This window comes from Lathamus discolor, chromosome 5, assembly GCF_037157495.1.
Source record: "Lathamus discolor isolate bLatDis1 chromosome 5, bLatDis1.hap1, whole genome shotgun sequence".
Classification (NCBI taxonomy): domain Eukaryota; kingdom Metazoa; phylum Chordata; class Aves; order Psittaciformes; family Psittacidae; genus Lathamus; species Lathamus discolor.
In genome coordinates this window covers 79,923,932-79,945,234 of record NC_088888.1, presented here as the reverse complement: position 1 = coordinate 79,945,234, position 21,303 = coordinate 79,923,932, and the positions used below count along the sequence as shown (strand labels likewise).

The 21,303-nt window shown below is 41.4% G+C and overlaps 1 protein-coding gene across 1 annotated transcript in view; it reads left to right on the top strand.

The window, feature by feature from the left end:
* The window catches only part of CD109 (CD109 molecule), an 82,380-nt gene that overhangs the window by 318 nt on the left and 60,759 nt on the right, over positions 1-21,303 (top strand). Inside the window, exons 2-5 of the mRNA XM_065681417.1 lie at positions 80-240; positions 16,136-16,164; positions 19,620-19,850; positions 19,996-20,121. Of these exons, the coding sequence (XP_065537489.1) occupies positions 80-240; positions 16,136-16,164; positions 19,620-19,850; positions 19,996-20,121 (547 nt within the window). The remainder of the gene's footprint in view (positions 1-79; positions 241-16,135; positions 16,165-19,619; positions 19,851-19,995; positions 20,122-21,303) is intronic.

Sequence of the window (21,303 nt, the reverse complement as noted above, 5' to 3'; positions counted from 1 at the left end):
TTACGTGGACGGTGCTAGTTGCCTGGGGATTTCATTTCACTCTCTGCCCTTTCTCCCTTTGCCCGTTTGGATTTTCTAGCCCTACGTTCCTGGTGGCAGCTCCCTGGAACATCAGGCCTGGAGCAAACGTGAGTGTTGGGATAGCCCTGCTGCCGGACAGCCCAGCCCTGGTCACCGTAACGGGAGAAGTGATCAGAGATAACGAGACCATCTTGAGCAGGGAAATGGTCTTTGAGAAAGGTAAGAGAATGGAGTTGGCCTGGGAGGATTTAGGTTTGCGTTCTCCCACAAGTATTTCGTTGCTCTTAAAATATCCCAGCTTCTAGATGATACTAAAATAGGAACTTGATTTTACTAAGTAGGAGTTGCTTCTGGGAAAACAGTCTTGTATTCTGCTGGCTCTGTCTGCAGGTGGGTGACAGCGCTGGGTAGTGAGTGGTTGCATGGGTGTGCTAGCTCATTGTAAACTCTGAAAATAATCAGGTAGTAGCAAAGTGAGATGGATGTGGGGTTTCTGAGGAGTCAAGAAGTACTCTGGTCAATGTAGTGTGGCCACTGAAGAAGCAGTACTGGCAGAGCTGCTCGCTGGTAGGCGTGTTGTTGAGGTGCGAGGTGGAAGCAAGGGAGTGGAATAATGGCAAGGGTGGAACAAACAAGGTGATACAGCATCTGGAGCTGGTTGCTTCTCATGCCCTAAGAAAGGAAGGACGTGAGGACAACAGGAAAATGGAGATGACTGTGGCAGATACCATTACTTGGAAGCTCTCTGCATTTGCAGAAACATAATTTTTCTAGGATCAAGAACTGAATCATGGGACAGGTTGCGGATTGACGGTAAGTAAACCTTGGAACAGGCTGATTTAGTGTATGACGCGCTGTGGGCAGCAGCAGAGTAGTGGTGGCAGCTCTGAGTAGTTGGACAGCTGAGATTTCTTCGTCATTGCCCCTTTTTATAAAGGGCGGCTGGGAACAGCAGCATGATAATGTCCTGCCTAAGATCTGCCCTCATGAGAAGAGAATATTTTTGTCTGGGTAATCCAGCTTTTGGACTGCTCATAGCGTGAAGCAACATAAATGACACCCAAGCTCTAGCTTTTTATTTGTCAGAAGGAGAGTCTGGGGGCAGCATAAAGTCCTAAAAAAAATCTCCCCTGCCATAATAAACTTTCTTCTTGTTGGTGTCAGCTGATTTTTCTGGAATGTCTTAATGTAGATGCCTTAATTGGAAGCATCACACCTTTATTTCAAAGCCTTCCTGAAACCCCACCTCTCTTCACAACCTGTATACTCCGAGGCTTTGAGTGTAATGGAGTGCATTTGACCAGATTAAAAAATTCATGGCCCCATATGCCGAAAAGCATGTCTGACCCAAACTCATCTGGCTATTTCAAGTATTTTGAAAAAGTTTTCCAGACCTGTGCCTTGGCAGGCTTTGCTTCAGATTGGGTATTATTTATCCACCCTAATTCTATGCTGTTATCAGATGTATGTCCTCCGGCACCCAGTGTAAAAGATAATCCTGAGGCAAATTTTCTATTGTGCTATGGGTAATTAAAAAAAAAAAAAGTAAGTGTTCATTCCTGATTTAAATCAAATTTATGTGCCTAATCTCTTAGTGTCCACATCTAACACTGATAGTTGTGGTGATGTGTGCCTAAGGCAGTTACTTTAGGAGGACAGATTTGCTGTTGTCTAAAATCTGCATGCAAATGAAACAACCAGGCTGTTATGCTTACGGTCCTTTATCTCAAGTCTCCATAACACACTACATGCCATATTTAGATCCTGTTTATGCAAAAGTACAGATCAGGCCTATTGGGCTAAACATGGTGGAGGAGTCAGCAGTGGATAAAGGAACATTCTTACTCTGTGGAGAAAATAACTTGTATTTGTTATGCTATGAGTAGTGAGCTTGCCTCTTTAATGTCGTAATTCCTCCAGACAATTTTTTAATACAAGAAAACCCAAGAACAAAGCAAGCCCAAACCAAATTATTTACTGTTTTTAAAAGAAAAACTGTCTTTTCCTTTTCTTCCTCTAACTATGCTGGTTTTTATTTCCTGCTTCTGTTCTGCTTAACAGTTCAGTGAGCTTTCCATGAGTTTCAACCTGTGTGGTGGTGTCCTTTTCAACATTAAAAAACAGACAAGCAACTAGTAATTCCAGGCATATGACAATGCATGGTTGTCTTTCACTGCACAGCACACAGACAATGCTCGACACTAGGATTTGCTGAAGTCAGAGTGACGGTGGGTGATAAGAACAGGAATGACACTTTATCAGGCTAGATACAGTGAGGAAGGAGAAGAAATGCTATAGTACATTGCTTGAAATGCACGGATTTATTGCTAATTTTCAGTCTTTTTCCTGGCTTTTAAATATGTATTTGATTTTCCCATGCTTTTCTACTTGATAAATAGAACAGGGAAAAAATAAAAAGAAGTGTTGAGCATGTAGTGTATTTCCTTTTGCAAAAACCCTTAAAATTTAGTATGTGGCCATCCATTCTTTAAAGTCAAGTTACGTAATTTATTAGTCATTCGTTCTCTGAACAAATTCATAAGCAAAACTGTTACGGGCCAGGAGCAAGGGAACTGCCCTGTAACAACAGGATGTAGTGTTGAAGGCGTGTATCTCAAAGTGCTTCAGGAGTGGATACTCTGTTGTGAATAGGGTTACTCAGAAGTTTGTTAGAACAGGATTCTGAAACTTTGAATTCTTCACTGAAGAGCAAAACAACCTTAAAATAAGATACGTAGTGATATTGTTGTAGCTGCGTTAGTCTAAGAATGTGACTGAAGGAAGATTGAGGGAGGTTTTATTAGGCCAGCTGTTGCAGATGAAGGAAAAAACCTAAATGTATCTCCAGGCACACAAAATCTTCGCTAAATGACATCATTTAGATCAAGCAGAAAATGTTGCTTTATCTGTCACTTGGGCATTAGGTTACACAGAGGGGCTTATACAGTGGTATTACTGTTCCTGTGGTGCACATGAGTTTCATGACTTTTATTGCCATATGTGTCTATGCAGAGTAAGTATTAAGTGTAGAGTATAAGGCAGAGTGTAGCTGCAGTTGTTGACTGTGCTGAATAACCAGAAAGCTGGAACTGATTGCCTGCCTCGGTCATGCTGCAAATTCAGTGGCAGTGTTTCCTAAGCTGGCTCAGTTATACTCTGTATTTTTCCTTGCATGGTGACAGCAAAAGCAGGGGATTAACTGCTTTGAAAAACTGATCTGACTGAAAAATAAAGTTTTGATTTTGTTGAATATTTGTTTAGGCTGACAAGTTCCCTGGTTCAGTGTGCAAACATTTGTGTTGATGTAACTGAGGTGGGCACAGAGTTGGGAACTGGGGACAGAGGAAAGGCTGAGGACAGTGTTTTTACTAGAGCTGTTTAATTTTGCAGGCTGAGTTCAGCTGAATACTTAAGCGCAAGAATTATTACATACCTGTCTGGCAAAGTGCATCTGGAGTTGCTTAAAGTTAAGGATGCGCTGTGGTTCTCCAGCAGCAGCTCAGTATGGTGCATGTACTGGTCAAAATTTCTGAGTTAGTTTTGTAAAAGGATCTTGTTGAATTAAGGCACAGTTATTTTTCTTTATATAATATAACTCTTGCTTTATATAAGAAATAGAGTGCTTGCCCTCTTATGGTTGATAAAATATTCACTGTTTTAATGTTACTGGAAGTGGAATTTTGATAGCTGAATGATTCTTGGGAAATGGTCCATTAGAGAAAGGCTTTAGCAGTGGAGGTTGGTTCACACCTTTATCACGGGTTTCATATCACAAAGGGAAAAGAAATACATTTATTAATAAATGGCTACTTTTCATTCTTTGGAGTGAGGGAGAAAGTGTGCATGCAACATGCATTTAAAGAAGTGCTGATATTTTGAGCTCGTCTCAATATTCCAGAACCCAAATATACTGTAGCAAGGGAGACTGTTTAAGACCTATGTTTTGGTACAGAAATGAAATTAATTAGATTAAATGTAGGGAAAACAGACCGACTCAGTGTCTGCAAGAAGGATGTTGCTGCTACAGGTAAACTTCTTGTGAGCAAGCACAACCGAAAAAAAGGACAGTGCGTCACCAGGTGAGAATAAGTTTCCATTGTCTGCAGCAGACTTCAGAAGAACACAGAACACTAACTAAAGCTGCTTCTGTGCACCGTATCAAGCCTTGACACATTTTCTGTGGAGATGCAGTATCAGAAAGATCCTCGCCCTGATTGAAAATGACTGCAGAAGATAACAATGGCTTATGTGCAATTTGAGCTGTTGGGTTTTCTGGGTCAACAACAGAAAAATAATGATGGGAATAATAGGCAAGTCAAATTTTCTGCATGAATGGCTTGATTTTCAGTGATTGCAATGAAGGCTGATTCTTGCCATGCATATTTATCCAGTCATTGATCAATAAAGATGTAGTTTGCATTGGCAAGAAGTGTTGTCTTACAGGGTTTGCTACCCAGACAGTGCAGTGTGTGTTAGTGTATGAGAAATCTTACACCTTATTGTGAGAGCTTCTGAAAAATCTGTCCTCCTTGCTGGTGCTAGAATGATTTGGAAAGAGTAAGTAGCATATAAGTTGAAAAACAAATCAGTTTTAAGAAAAGCTTTCATATGTATTGAGGTGTCATCATTTACCCGACTGCATGAAGGTTTTTAATTCTTAAGATTTAGTTAAAGCTTCTGGTATTTAAGGTACAACATAATGTATTTAAGTCATGGTGAGTGAAAAATACTTTGTGAACTGAAGAATCTGGTTTACAATAATATGAGTACTTGTTGACAGAGGTTACTGAGCTAGAGCATGGTTAATACTCGACTAGGATTTACAAAACATGATAGAGTTTGTGAGAGCACGTGTCAAGCTCAGACATGTAGCGATCATCCATATAGACAATGGAAAAACTGCTTTTACCAGAAGACATGTTTTGCATATTTAATAGTACAGTTCTGACCATGTTAGTATGTGAACCAGTAAAACCGACCAGGAATAGTAAGTTGTAAAGTAACAGCTGAATGGGAATGAATGGCCTAAGTATGCCAGTCCCTTTTGTTAACCTTGAGTTGCCTCTGCACCTTATTTCAGAATAAAATGGCAGACTGGTAACAACAAAATCTGTGCTGAAAATCTACATGGTAAAGGGTTTTCCTGGCAGTTCAGTGGGACAGCTCCTTTCTGCCCAATTCTGCATCAATGCCTAAAAAGCCAAACAGCAAGAGAGCAGGAGTCCCATGATGTTGTATCCGTAACCTACACCTCAACATGTATGTGTAACTATGCTTCATGAAAAGCAAGTTGTCAAATAGTCATCACATGCAGATAATCTGTGCAAAATCAGAATTGAGGCAAAGTTTTTTGGAAAGGAGGTCTTGGGGCTGGATCCAGAGACAAGGGAGCTAGTAAAGAAGAGGGTGATCTCTTATGAACTTCTTTATTGATGGATAACATAGAAGAAAAAATTCCCAGATTTCTGTGTCCACTGTCGAATCCATCCAGGCTTGACTTTACTTTCAATTTCTTTATTTCCTCCACCCCAGCAGCACAGGGGGATGGGGAATGGGGGTTGTGGTCAGTTCCTTGCACCTTGTGTCTGCTCCTGCTTCCCTCTCAGGGGAGGACTCCTCACACTCTTCTGCTCAAGTGTGGGGTTCCTCTCATGGGAGACAATCCCCGTGAACTTCTCCAGCGTGAGTCCTCCCCATGGGCTGCAGTCTTCAGGAACAGGCTGCTCCAGTGTGGGTCCCCTGTGGGGTCACAAGTCCTGCAGCAAACCTGCTCCATCATGGGCTCCTCTCTCCATGGGGCCACAGGTCCTGCCTGGAGCCTGCTCCATCACAGTCTTCCCACAGGATCACAGCCTCCTTTGGGCATCCCCCTGCTCCAGCAGGGGGTCCTTCATGGGCTGCAGGTGGAGATCTGCTCCCCAGTGTATCTCCATGGGCTGAGGGGCACAGCCTGCCTCACCATGGGCTGTACCATGGGCTGCAGTGCCTGGAGCAGCTGCTGCCCTCCTTCTGCACTGAGCTTGGTGTCTGCAGAGCTGTTTCTCTCACATATTCTCACTTCAGTCTTTAGCTGAAGCTGCTGCATTTTTTTTTTCCCCTTCTTAACTGTCTTGTCCCAGAGGCTCTACAACTGTTGCTGATGGAATTGGCCTTGGCCAGCAGTGGGTCCATTTTGTGGCTGTCTGGAATTGGCTCTATCAGACACAGGGGAAGCTTCTAGCAGCTTCTCACAGAAGCCACCCCTGTAGTCCCCTCTGCTACCAAAACCTTGCCCTGTAAACCCAATACAGTGGGCCTTCACATGAGATGGAAGTAAATTGTGAAACTCTGTGTCCCAGGTATAGCTGATGGAAGGTGGGATTGCACAATTTCATGAGAAGTAAGTCCACCAATGGCTGGTCCAGTATAAACCCACTGATTTTGGCTTTTCAAGCCCCAAGCCTCAGATTGCATAGGCTGAGAAGACTATGCCAGGAAGGGTCACTGTGTACTGCTTTATGCTGTTCAGATGTCTGTCCTTGACTATTGCTGAAGATGGGACCTTGGGCTAAAATGACTTCTGGTTTGACCCTGGGAGTCTGTACTACATTCTGGAAAGTGAAGAGAGATGGGAGGAGTTGGGGTGAAGTGTTAGGAGAAGTGTGCTATGCACTTGGCCGTTACCCTTCAGGTACAAAAAAGGCAGCTTTAAAGAGAAAAGGAAGGGAGCTAACAGTGGAGCTCCAGGTGGCTCAAGGGTGATGTTCTTAGTAGTGTCTAATTAGAAGGAGATCCAAACTGAAGTGTTGAGGGTTATGCCAGTACCTGCAGAGGCAGGAGGTGGTTGGGAAATTCATGGGTCTCCAGTCATATACAGGTGACTTCTCTTTTCATGAGACTCTTATGACTATTTGCACTAGCAGCATTGTGGGTTCCCATGCTCAGCTATCCCTGACTACCTGCTTTTGAAGGCAGAGTTGAGATCCTGTCTGCAGAGGTTGTATAGTACATGGCAAGAGATTGTGCTGGTTCCCTTGGGTTCGCTGTAGTCCAAATAAGTATGTGCATAGAAAACATGGCCAGGGATTTATATTGCCCTTATTTACTAATGAAGAAAGTCTCTGGTAATACTTTTATATATCTAAATAATTCCGTGATCTCAGAAAAGTTATGTGGCTTTGTCATCACAGACTCTGAATGAATTCCAGAAAATGGAAGAAAAATAACATGAAAACAAACCTCCTTCTTTCACGCCCTCTTAATAGGAAACTTAAATACTTCCTGAATGCTTTATTTGCAGTGGATGAGTTTCAGAGGTGACTTGGCTTTAGAATTTAAAAATAGAATTTAAAATTTTGCTCCAGTTGCAGCAATTGATGTGATGAGGGTGGTACTGATACTGCCAGATCTCTGGCATAGACAAGCTAAGCCACATTTTGTCCTAGTATGATTTCCCTGTGTTTTAAGTTGGAATAAAAACTGCAGCTGCTTTAATCTGCAGTAATTGTGGCTTTTTCTGTGTTTATTTTATGGACAGCAAAGTGGGTAATAATGATGGCCAATAGCGCCTTGAAAGCAGGATGTGCGGAAGCCTGTGAGTTTGTGTGTTTGTGCATAGTCACCAAGGGAAAACTTAAATGAATGAAATTAATTTCCCATTCAGTTACGTAAAAGGTTTAAATCAGAGATTGTTCTGAATTTTTTGTGTAGTTTCATAGACTGGATCTGCTGTTAAGAAAGGTTTCTTTGTGGTATTAAAAAACAGCTGACAGCTGTAAATGTATAATTCATGGGAATATAGTTTCTTTGGGTATGGTAGACAGTGATAATGTCGTGTGCATGACAAAGAGTCCATGGATGGTTCTTAGAGGCCAGTCTTGGGCAGAAGCTGGAAGGAGCCTGCACTTGTGTTTAAGTGTCTGGGATGGTATCTGCTGAATAGCTGTCAGAAGGCCTGTGATTAGAGAGATGATTTAGTTCTGGAAACATGAAGCTGTTTTGTTTTCATACCCAGCATGCAGTGTCTCAGATAAACCACGGAGCATTTGAGTGCTGTCTTCTTGCAATTGGCTGCTCTATGACCACTCTGCTGACAATGGAAATAATAGTATAAGCCATCAAATCAGTTGTTTTACTTTAGGTGTGCTGAACAGAGAATTAAATGACTGAATTACGACCTAAGTCTGAAAAGACATTGGAAGGTCCAGTCGGTAGGAAACTTGGTGCTTGCCTGTGGAAGGGACTGTGGATGCACGAGGGCAAGGGAAGGGTTGCCCGGCATTGGCAGTGTCTGTCTGTCTGTCTGGGTGGGTGGGAGATTGTGTTTTTCCTCAGGGGTGGATCTGGCAGTGCTGGTGAGAGAAGAAGGGCTGAAGTGGTAAAAGGGACAAGCAGGAAGGCACCATGACTCCTTTGGCTGTGAAGTAGAAAGACACAGGGAATGCCATGGTGAGGGGGTAGAGGAGATGAAGGACAGCATTCCTTCTCTTCATATCTTGCAGTAAATCAGTATCTGTTCTGTCCCGGCCATGACTTTTTCTGCTTGTGTTTCTTATAGTTGGGTTTCTACCATTCTTATGACTGTGGAGTAAAACCAGACTGGAGAAGAACCTTTGGATTTAGCTGGAGAAATTTTTTTTTGGTATGAATTGTCCTGGTTTTCAGGAAAATATCCTTACACTCTGCATTGCGGACAGAAGCTAGAAATTGTTAGTGATTGCAAACTGTGGTAAAACGTGGCTTTAACTGCAAAAATGTCTGTGCCTAATGCCTTTCTTCTGTCCTCTAGAGCTCAGGTGCCCTGTCGCTTGACCGGACCCTCAGGTGATAAATTCTGGTCCATGTCAGATTGTTTCTTCTGTCCCTTGACACCTTTCCTCATAGGCAGCGCTGCTACCCTGCCTGTCTTTACCTCCCTTTATAATTTCTTAGTGCTTTTAGACACCAAAATTGCAAAGTAATGACTGAAAAGACTAAGGGGTGGTGGAAATGGGGAGTAGGGTAATGGGTGGCTGTGAAGGGAAGTGTATGTATTGCTGGCAGGCAGGAAGGGTTTAGAAGGCTTTGTGGAGCAAGTATATACCCCTTTGCTGCAGGCCTGTTGGCTTCATTTAGCTTTGGATGTCAGCCTGCGTACTGCTGTCCACTAGCAATCCCTGCTGCATGCATTTGAGTGCTGTATTGCCCCTCCTTCTATCATGTGGCCCAAATTTAGCCATAACTCAACAGCAGTGGCTCACACTATGTATTTTTGGCTACTTGCACAACTAACCAGTGCTAATTTGGGTGCTAATTTTAGGATAATAGATGAGGACTCTAACACATTTAAAGAAAACTCTGAACTTGACAGATTTGCAGGCCTTCTTTTACAAAGAAAAAAGTATTTTTCACTCCCTGGACAGTTTTGACCTTGGTATTTATGCTTCTTTTTTTTTTTTTTTTTTTTTTTTAGCCACTAAAATAGTATGTATTTTGGATAGGAAAAAAATATGGGAGGGCATGGAAGAATATTATTTTTTACTTGTGAGTTTTTTGAAATAGACTCCGCAGGAGAAAAAATTCCATTTCCCACTGCAAAGAATATGCTTTCCTGTAAACATTTCCTAAGCATGGGTATGTGAACACAGCTGCCAAAGAAAGACGTGGCATCATTTCAGTAAATCAATCTGCAGTGCTTCCAGTTCCATTTTTATTTTCTCACACAAGACTAAGAAGGAATGTGGACATAGGTAGAAAAGGTTAAGTGAGAAGGTCTGTTTGTAGTGATACCTGCCACATGAGCTAGAATATAGAGTCAAGACCTGCGTTTGTGTAAATTAGAGACTGAAGTGCTGCTGTACTGATTTCTGTTAGCATAAGCTCTAGCTCACTGTGCCAAGCCATACAGTCATTTTTCTGGAACCTCTGTCATTTTTGGGGAGTGAAAGATGAAACATTTAGGTGTAGTCTTGTTGCTGGTGTTGTCAGCTAAAGAAGGGGTAACATAAGTTTCTGGGTCCAGCTCAGGCCCATGCAATGGGAAGAATGTAAGATGCCATGGTTTGTGCAGCTCTCCATTAGGTCTAAGAAAAACATGCATGTATTTGGCTCTGTAAATTTTTTTCCTATTTGCTTTGCTGATAACAATACTACTAGACCTTCAAAAAAAAAGGCATGGTGGCAAGGTACATTAAAAAGATGACTTAATTTCCCACTGCTGTGTGTACTAATGACATGTCACTATCACATTGCCTTTGATTTCTCTTCAGCTGGACTGTCCTAAATGCCAGGGACTCTTAGGAAAAAGAGGCAGGACAATGTGGCGTTTGTTTCCACAGTATTTCCATGTGTTTCCTCAATGTGATATTTACTGAATGAATACAGTACCAACTTCAGGAATTCTGTGAGAGAAATGATTTTGTCAGCGATGAGGAAGGATATTTTTTCTTGAAGGATCGCATGACTTCTGTGGTGATTTGTTTGTTGCTTGTTTCTTAGCTTTTCCTCAAGATGAGTCTGGGACAGTCCACTGAATTTTTCCTGCCTCCCCCTGCAGCTAAGGCATGGCTCCCAGCTGGGAGTTTTCTCTAACTAATCCCTTGCAGTAGCAGGGACCTGCACTAATGCCTGGTCTTTTCCCTCTGTGGTCCATTGCAGGCATGCTGGTTAGTCCACAGCTGCAGAGAGCAGATGTGACGAGTCAGGAGGAAGCATTTTGTGGTCTGTGAGGCCCTGGTGCAGATGGTATAGCTGTTCTGCACTGCTTTCTAAACCTACTTTCTGCTGCCTGGAGTTAGTTACTTGTAATTGTTGGGAGCTGTATTTAATAACTGAAGGGATCCCTTGCAGGGATGTCCTCAGGGGTTGACAACTGCTGCGATTTCTGGGGACAGTGGACTTGCCTGTGTAAATTATGTCATGTGTAAATTATGTGGAAGTGTTGCACGCTGCACGTGGGTGTAAATATCCTGCTACATGGCAGCAAAGCAGTGCCACATGTGGTTAACTCCTTATAAACCTGAGGCTGCCATATGATTAAATATAGCTTTAACTGATCAAGTGGGCAGAAGAATATGGTGAATTTCAGCAATTCAGTATTGGCATTGTCCTGGTTTCGGCTGGAGTATAGTTAATTTTCTTCCTAGTAGCTGGTGCAGTGCTGTGTTTGGCTTTAGTCTGAGAGCAATGCTGATAACAAACCAATGTTTTAGCTGTTGCTCAGTAATGCTTACTCCGATCAAGAACTTTTCAGTCTGTCATGCTCTGCTAGTGAGGAGGGGCATGAAAAGCCGTGAGGAAGCAGAGACAGGGCACCTGACCCAAACTAGCCAGAGGAGTGTTTCATACCACAACACGTCATGCCCGGTATATAAACTAGGGGGAGTTACCTGGAAGGCCCAGATCGCTCCTCAGGTCAGGTTGGGTATTGGTTGATGGGTGGGGAGCAATTATGTTGTGCATCACTTGTGTTTATTGGGGCTTTTTCCCCTTTTAGTTTTATATTTTCTCCCCTTGTTATTTCCCTTATCATCATCATCATCATCAGTAGTAGTATATTATTCTTATTGTTAAGTTATTAAACTGTTCTCCTCTCACCCCGTGGGGTTTATATTCTTTCGATTCTCCTCCTCATCCTGCTCAGGAGGGGGAAAGGGCAGGGGGTGAGTGAGTGGCTGCATGGTGCTGCATTACCAGCTGGGCTTAAATCATGACAGGCATAAAGGAAAGATTTTGCCTACAGCTCTTGCTTGAGCACACCCAAAGCCATCTCTGTGCATTGCTGAGCAGAGCTCCAGGGAATTGATTGCACCTTGGTAGTCTCTGAGAACATGGGAAAATCTTGCATGACAGGGAAGTTCACCATAATGCCAAAGAGTTTCGAATCTGCCCAGGCTTCTCAGTTCCTAACAAAATAATTATGTAGTGACATGAATTTGAACATTACCTCATGCCCCAGAGCCTCTTTTATGATTTTCACTGGCTGGGAATGAGACGGTGCTCTGAGCTTTATCAAGGCAGCCAGAGAGATTGTAGCTCCCTAACACTGCTTCAGAAGGTAAATACTTTCTGAGTTGCACAAAGGCGAAGCTACTGTGATTTAAATATCCCTTCTACCCAGCCACATCCCCCTCTGCATCACAACTGTATCTGGCTCAGACATGATGTTACATCTCCCAGGCTTGGGAACATGGAAGAAACCCAGGATTACCACCCTAACGTTTCTGTCATTCGCATGTTAGTTGCTCTCAAAATAGGTGGAGACAAGCAGGCACTGCCCTGGTGAGAAAACTGCCAAGTACCTGCCATGTTATGTGAGAGGTTGCTTTGGAAGCCATTAGATGCTGCATAGAGCAATGTGTGGTAGTCCTCCCCTCCCCAATGCAAGGGCTAGGTGCTCTGCCCTTGCACTGCATGTATACTAGCATGTTTGCCTTGGTGTAGGTAAAGATGGAAATAGAAGCCCTGTGATGTGGGCTATGGTATGAATATCAGATTTGTATTTAGTGTTTCTCAGTGTACTGAAGTCACTGCTATAGCTATTGCTACAGTTAGCTGTGTTAGATAGATTCAGGCTATCGTAGCAATACTTACCATGTGCATGTATGCTTAGACATGAGATAAATAAAACTAAGTTCCTGTTTTTTTCAGCAGTGATGAAGTTTTTTTTCCTGGTGACTCAGTCTCATGGCTTGTGATCATACAGAATCCAGTTTCAGAACAGCCTTATTTTGCAGAGGGATGGGGACTAGGGAAGGGTTAGGCTTTTATTATACAATTGAGAGAAATTTCAGGAGGTAGTTTTGTGTCATCGTTGTTGTTGATAGTTGCCCTACATCCAGGCTCTTTTACAAGTGAAATATCATAATCTCTTAGAAAAAAATAAAAAAAAAAATACTTCTTAGTTACCAGTAACTCTGTCTCTCCTGAGTTAGGAAGGTGTAAGTTTTCCTTTAGCTAAAATGATGTCTCTTTTAGTGCAGTTGTTTGGGCATGGAGTTGTTTGGGTAGATGGGAATAAATACATCAGTGAGACTGGAGGGATTTACATTGCCTACAAATCAGGTGCTGGGCAGGACTATGTAATTCCTCTCCTGTAGCTGGAAGTTGTCCTGTAACCCTGTGTGATAAGCAAGGTTGGCTGAGCGTGGGTCTACTTCCCAACATGCAGTGGGGCAGGGTGCCCTCTCTGCTGCCTACTGAGAAAAGTGTGTGTTTTGCCTGAGACTCCTGTTTGAAAAACCGGAAAGGCTGGTGGTGTTGCTCAGTCAATGACTGCATGGACTGCTTCTCGAGTGGAGAGAGGGATGATAGGAAAAAAGCTGTGGTTTTAACAGTAGCATAAACATGTTGTGGAAAGAACTGTGTTGCTTAGGGCTGATGCCACCCATCCCTGTTAGACTTTTGAATACAAGAATGAAGTACTGGAGTGTGCTATCCACAGACTTCATTTGTCGGATGTGAGTCATTTGGTTTAACCCAGGTTATAATTTGAATAGATGGTACGTGCTGGATGGGATTTTTAAGTTAGTGCTCTAGCAGTGGCCAGGACAACCCATGTTCAGTCCATAGAGACTTCTGTTTGTCACTGGCAGAGGAAAGAAATCTTTGACTTTTAAAATTAGTATTATTGGACTTCAAAGGTCAGTGATTGTTTCATCTTGAAATGCTTTTATGTCCAGAATCAAGAAGGACATAAAATTAAGCATCTATTTTTTTTCTTACTCCATGAAACAAATGAGTAGGTATAGGTAGGTATAAGATAGGTATAAACCCGTTGCTCTTTAGGAGATATAAAAAGGTGTGACTTAATGCAATTAGCAAAAGCGGACATGGGTCAGTTTGAATCAGCACTGTGCCCTGGCAGCCAAGAGGGATAACCACATCCTGGGGTGCATCAAACACAGTATAGCCAGCTGGTCAAGGGAGTGGTTGTCCTGATGCATTGACATTGGTGCAGCCTCACCTTGAGTACTGTGTGGAGTTCTGGGCTGCACAATTTAAAAAGGATGTGGAGGTACCCCCCAGTGTATCCAGAGGAGGGCAACAAAGCTGGTGATAGGTCTGGAAGGGATGTCCTATGTGGAGCAGCTGAGGACTTTGGGTTTGTCTGCTTTGGAGAGAAGGAGGCTGAGGGGTGACCTCAGCTCTATACAGCTTCTGAGGAGGGGAAGTGGAGAGGAGGTGCTAATCTGTTCTCCCTCATACCCAGTGATAGGATGCATGGAAACGATTCAAAGCTGCAGCAGGGGAGTTTCAGACTGGATATTAGGAAGCTCTCCTTTAGAGAGAGGGCAGTCAAACACTGGAACAGTCTTCTTAGGGAGGTGGTCAATGCCCCAAGGCTGTCAGTCTCCAAGAGGCATTTGAGCAGTGCCCTTTGTAACATGCTTTAACTTCCAGTCAGCTCTGAAGTTGTCAGGCAGTGGGACTAGGTGGTCATTGTAGGTCCCTTCCAACTGAAATAGTCTGTTCTGTTCTGTTCTATTCTTTGCTATGCTACTCTATGTTTCTCTGTTTTATACTACTTTATGCTACTCTACATTACATAATTAAATAAAAGCTGTGGCACTAATGGCTCCATGATGTAATGATATCCAGGATCTTAACAGCACATTTATTTGGATTCTGTAAATATCTGCTGACCCATTATCTAAAATAGTTAAAATATTAAGTTCTATTAACCCACATACATTAATATATTGGTAACATATTCATATGGTGATGCAATGAAATGAGGATGGTTAATTCTGAGTACTCCTTTGCTTAAGGGTGGTAAATCCTGTGCATGGTTTTGAAAATTTCAGCCTTTCTCTGATCCTGCAGAATCAATGGAAAACAATAATTCATGTGGAGCAGAGGACTGAATAGATGGTAAAGGTGTTTCAGTTTATGTGAATGTAGAACAAAGATGTTCAAGTGGATAACCTGAACATCAGCCACCACCAGACAGAGAAGTAACGTTGCTGTAGACTGGATTTCATACTTTTGCAACTCTTTAAATGTTCTATCAACCATGTAAGGGAGGGAGGGTTGGAGTGGTTGTTGGGGCTGAGGGTTGGTGCCCAATGGAGAAGCAGCTTTAGGTTGTTGTAGAGGTAATGGTTGAGCATAGACATACTGCCATGATGCTGACTTTGTTTCATAGCAGTGAAACGACCAGGTAGGAGGATACTGCTAGAGGGAATGGCCATGATTAATTTTTTTTTTTTTTGCCATTTTGCCTTTCTTTTATAACATGGGGTTTAAAGTATTTCTCTCTTTCATTCATTCTATAAAAGTTGTTAATCTTGATAAAAATGACTGCAAAAAGTAGTCACCTACTAAACTGCAGAGGAGATTAATACAAAATATCCTGGGTTTCTTTTACATGTGAAGGAGTTGCAAAATCAACTTCTTTGCAGAGGCAGGTGAATGCTTTTGTTGTAGGGCAGTGGTATTTAAGAGGGGAGTTGTTCTCAAGGACAGCAGTACCAAACCATACTGTCTTTGTTCAGGTAGTTCCCAGCAGGGACACCATTGGTACCCTCAGACCATTATTTAAGTGGAGCACTGCATTTCAGTTTTTCTGGGCTGTTCTGGGTGGTTCTTAGCAGATTTGGGATGGTAGTGATTTTTAGGTTGTTGCTGAATCTAATAGCCTGGTGGTGGTGGGATTGTGTGTCTGACTGGGGTACTGGGATTCCCCCCTGCTGGTGTGCTTCTGGGCTTGCAGTGATGGATGTGTGACAGGCTGAGTACTCCCCTGGGATGGGGCTGGGTGTTTTGGGGACCCGCACCTGCCATCCTTCCTTCATGCTCCTTCATCTATCTGTGGAGATGAGCTGCTTATCCCATAACCTAATGGTGGCTGACAGTAGCCTTAACAGGACTTAGGAGGAATAAATGTGGTGAATGAGATGCTGAATGAAGTATAAACACAGTGTGCCAATACTGACTAACGCAGCAGTTGCTTCAGGCTGTATATCTTTTAGTTTGCTGCCAAACACTGTCTGGGCATTAATCAGCTGCATCAAGAGAATTTGGTTGTCCAGTGAGTTTTACAGGCACATAGGAATGGGGGAGCACCACTGCTCTTCTAATTAACCTGTTAATGTTGATGTTTTGCCAAGTTTTTATAAGGCTTCTGACAATGTGCTATTTCTTCTTTTTTATTCAGATTCTTTTGGGACTCTCGTTCTTCCAGTAGTAAGTATTTCTTTCCTCCTTCCTCAGAAAATGTTGACTCTGTACCTTTTCATCAGTTGGTGTTGATAAGATGATGTATTTTGTGTGTGATCCTAGCTATTTTCACATTCTCAGATTAATGTATTTACTGACCAGTAAACCAAGGAGTTTTCAGATCAAGTGCTTTGCAGCTTCTTATAAGTAATAACAGGATTTTGGAGGTGACTTCCAGCATCAGCACATGCTGTCATAGAACTTGAACACAGAACTTTGCTTTGTTTTTTCTTTTTGACTGGCTGGTACCTACATCTCTGTTTCAAACACACCATAAGGGCTAATTAGAGCTAAAAGAATTGTGCAGAGCAATGATTGAGAAATACTGAAAAAGAAATGTGTTTATACACAATCTTCTTAAGGATTTAGAAATGCACATTCAGTGGGAATACATAGTAAACTAACTAGTCAACAAAAAAGTCAAATATTGAATATGAGTCAAATATGTCAAATATGAATATCAGTATGAATCCTGAATTTATAATCTGGGATGTTCATTTTGAACATGATCTAAAGAATTTTGTATTTCTGTTAGGAAAAACGTTTTACTAAAGTATTTTCTTAAACACCTGTAACCCTAAGTATCCTTCAATCCCGTGGGTTTAAATTTTGATCTCAAATAAACTATATCTGATAAAATAATATGGAAATGTTGACTAGAGAGATGGTTAATCAATGACAATGAGCAGCTCACCATTATGAAGACTACTAGGTTGAAATGCATCTGTATGAACTGTAAATTAGCAAACATAGAAAATTCAAATAAAAAAAGATTAAATTAACAAGTTCTTTAATATAATCATACCAGGTCTTAAAAATGTTCAAGCACCTAAGACTAGGTGAGGTGAATTCTGTCTTCTCTCGCCACTATCTGATGTGATGAAAAATGACTCATTTTTTAGTAGTAAGATTTTTTTTCATTCATATAGTCATGGCAGACTTATGTTTTGACCAGAGTGTAGTTGGCTGGTAACAGAAGGTGGGTTTCAGTTTTTGGTTTCAGCCGTCATCTTTTCCAAAGGGAACAGTAGCTCCCTTGTCTGAGGTGCTTGTGATGGCAGCTGGTGTGGTCAGGAGACGTACATGAGATGGCCTCTTTCTCTCTTGCATTAGGAGTGCCAAAATGGGGATAGTAGTAACATTCACTTGGGGGATGTACTGACTAAGATAAAATATTTTCACAGCATGTTCCTACTACCTGCTTTTTAAAAGCTGTCTTGTTCATATTTGGGTTGAGAAACAGCCCTTTAGAGGAGGTGGGGCTGGAGTAAATAGTTATTTACCATGGTTGTAGCAGTGATCTTCTGAAAGTGTTGTATTAGTGCAGTTTCTGTTAGCATAGATGTGTGACCCAGAAGGGTTACTTTGCACCTCAGCTGGCCTAATATACTACTGTGGCAATGCAAACTTCATTGTCCCTGGCTTTTACATCAAGAAACCTACAACACACAGTTTTGTCACTATGCTGCAGTAAGGAAATCCCTTTTGAAATATAAAAAGTATAAAACCCAAGGGAGCAACCCCATGCTACTGATCATTATTTATGGTAGGAAATAGATACAGCAGAATGCATGAGGTTTCTACATAGCATTTACAGACTTCTAAAGAAGATATCAAAGACAGTCCTTGCAAGTATGTTAAAATAATGGTGCAAATGTACAATTTGTTGCTATGATGAGACAAAACAAGCTTATTTTCCCACCATTTTGATTTTGAATGTTTACAGTGATTGCTGGACTTCTCGTAGGGGGTCCTGTCTGCTTTTTAGGGAATACACCATCTTTAATAAATGGTAATATTTGTAAATGAATTATTTTTGAGGTAGTATTTGACAGATGCAGTAACTAAGACTGTTCTTCCTATTTAATATATCCCAGAATACTTGGCATGGAAGCTGGGGAGTGTTGAAATATGTGAATCATATGTTCTTGGCAATGTGTATACAAAATCCTATTGAAGAGAATGCAGAATCTGTTTCAGTGGGGAGCTTTGCACCTAAAATTTAGTTATATAAGTCCAGATTTTAAATGGGGACTCTCTTCTTCCTGTATCATTGTATGCCTGCTCATGGGTGAAAAAGAGCCTGTTTATTTTTCTTCTTTTTGATGGTTTCTTTCCTGTGTTGTTTTTAAAAACAGAAAGTCAACAGAGAGGGATGCAATGTAGTTGATTCTTCTTTATCCGTAAACACACAGAAACGTATTCAATACAGACTTTTACATCTACCTCGTTTATCAGCTTGTGACATTTTTCCCTATTTGGGAGTTTCCGTTACCTCACTGTGCACTCATTATGAGTTTTGACAGCGCAACAGCCTTTCATTATAGACCTTGACAGTATACTTTTGAAGTGCTGTGCCTGGTGAGTTAACAGCTGTACTTTTCATTACCAGTGCAAGAGGAGTTTTTAATTTCCATATGTTATGCCGAAAAATGCGAGCCTGTCTGTTTTAGTTTTCTTGACTTCAGAGGTTTTACTCCAGATTTACTGTTGTAACTGCAAACAGAAGCATGTGATGCTTAAGCTTTTTAGCAGAGCTGCTTGCTGAAATGAGCTATGTGTTGTGTTAAAACCCTTTTCCTTCTTCAAAGAGGCACTCCTAAGCAGATGGTGGTACAGAAGCCGGTATCTGGGCTGGGCTGTCCCTGGGGTCATTCAGTCTCTGCTGAAGTTGAAATTCCCTTGTGCTACAGCAGCTCTGCTTCAAGACTTTCGACCCCTGTGGCTGGGATTCCCCCCACCTAACTTTAAGAAATGAACTGATGCATCAGAATTACAAGCTCTAGAATTTTCTGTCCACTGGAGAGACACAGAGAGAGACCTTTGCATGCTCATTCTGATCTTACGTGGTCTAAATTTCCTTCCAGTGATAGCTGTCTGTGTTTGCTGCCAGCACTGAAGGAGCCTTCAGTGTCTATCCCAAATAAGCTAACCATACAAAATGTCTCTTCCTTTGTTCCTTAATATTTTGGGAAGAATAATTTTTTTTTACTTTCTAGATGAATAGCAATATGTGTTGTAATTACGTAATTATTAAGCTGAAATGAGATGAAATCTGTGAGTTTTCTGTTGAAAACCAGAAAAACCTCACCTCATGAGATCTTCAGTCTGACTTTTATTTTTTTACCACATAGGACATGAAGCTAAAGCTTATGAAAAGAAGTGCAAGTTTTTCTTACGTCCTGCTCTTTCGTTTTTGGAAAATTCACTGCCAAAAAGTGCTGAAGTCAGAAAAATATTAGCCCCCCCCCAAATAAACCCCATAAAATTTCTAACGAACTATGAAAAGAAAAAAGAGAGGATAGTATGTTCTCCTGACAAGTTCAGGAATATCTCAGATCTTTATGTCAAATGCTTTTGGAATTATGGTATCTTCAAGCATATTTTGGATACTTAATAGAGAGTCATTATTTTCTTTATAGCTGCCTTTGAACAGTCCTTCTGGGAATTATGAATTACTGGTGGAAGGCCATGCTGATGGTCGGCGCATCTTCTCTAACCGTAGCAGCTTGATGTACATGTCAAAGAGCATCTCCGTATTCATCCAGACCGATAAATCTATTTATAAACCAGGACAAGAAGTGATGTTTCGGATTGTCACTGTCTTTCCCGATCTCAGACCTTATAAAGCATCTCTGAATATATATATCCGTGTAAGTACCCACAGAAATCTCGTTATACATTGGAATTTGTCATATGTTTCAACTTTATGTTACAAATAAAGTTCAGATGTATTGCTACCTAAGTCTTGCTATCAAGATCACCCATGTTTAACATGCAGCCTGACTTTTCTCCTAGGACCCTCGGAAGAAATTGATTCAGCAGTGGTTGATGGAGGAAGGCGATTTGGGTGTAGTTTCCAAAAAATTTCAGTTATCAATGAACCCTCCACTAGGAGACTGGTCCATAGAGGCAGAAGTGAATGTGAGTATAACATTACCAAATTACAGATTTCATTTCTTATGGTAGCTGTGAATAAAGTTGTGTTTACTTTGGTGAAGCAAACCCAGAAATAAACAGGGACCATGAGATGAGGTGATCCTTCTCTCATGACAAACTCAAGATACTATGCAAACCTCACAAGATTTTCAGTAGCGTATGGTTTTGTAAGGAAAGATATATAAAAAAAAAAAGCATATTTTATCCTAAGGTCTGTGTTTTGATTTTAAAATACAAATGTTATTTAAAAAGCGAGGGTTTTTAATATAAGAAAAAGATATTGTGGAGGTTTGGGGTTTTTTAAGTGGAATGTTCTTATGTTTAGTTTATAAGCAAATACACAGAAATTCATTATGCCCTCCTGTGCAGCCAGTCACTGTCTCAAGGGATGTGGAATCAAAGACTATTTACAAATCTCTGCCTAATTTTGGGGGTGTTTCAGCAATTCAGAATGACTGAGAAGTTACTGAGCTAAAAATGACTATGCAAAATGAAAAGGTTAAATAGTAAAGCAGAACTATTGCATAGCAAAACTGGTATGATCTAGTTTGCACGTTGCCCTCGATAATAGTTCTGTCAGTACAATCCTTTAAGCTGCATACTCCTCATATACTGTGGAATATGTTGCAAAAATAGCTGTTCAAAACTCTGTGTCAGGTCTATTCAGCCTGCCTTAACTGCCTGTTATTTGGGATCTGCATTTCCGACTTGGCTTGCAGTGGCCATTTAGCAAGTACAAACAGGACTGCTTAATGTTCTCTGAGAGAGATGATGGGGTAGAAAGTAGAGAACTCATGTGATCATGTATTACTGTGGGAGTAATGTTTACCAGTACCAGTTATATGCTTGATAGATTTCTATAGGCTGAGGTAGGTGAGGGTGGTGCTCAAGTGAGTGTCAGGACTGGATTTTTTAACAGGTTCTCATATGGGTGTGGAATCATTACTTTTGTCTTTGATGGAAAATATGTTTTAAATTGTTCCTGCCCTTGTCCCTGTGCTCGGCTACTCCTTCCCATCCTGTGCTGCTGTTCAATAGCTTCTCAGTCATGCTGAGGCAGCTGTAGCAAGGCTGAGCTTTAAAGTGTGCTGGGGAAGTGACCCAAATTGAAAAGCAGCTCTGTTTTTCTTTGCCTAACCTAGTTGCCTGTTCTGGTTCACAGTACAG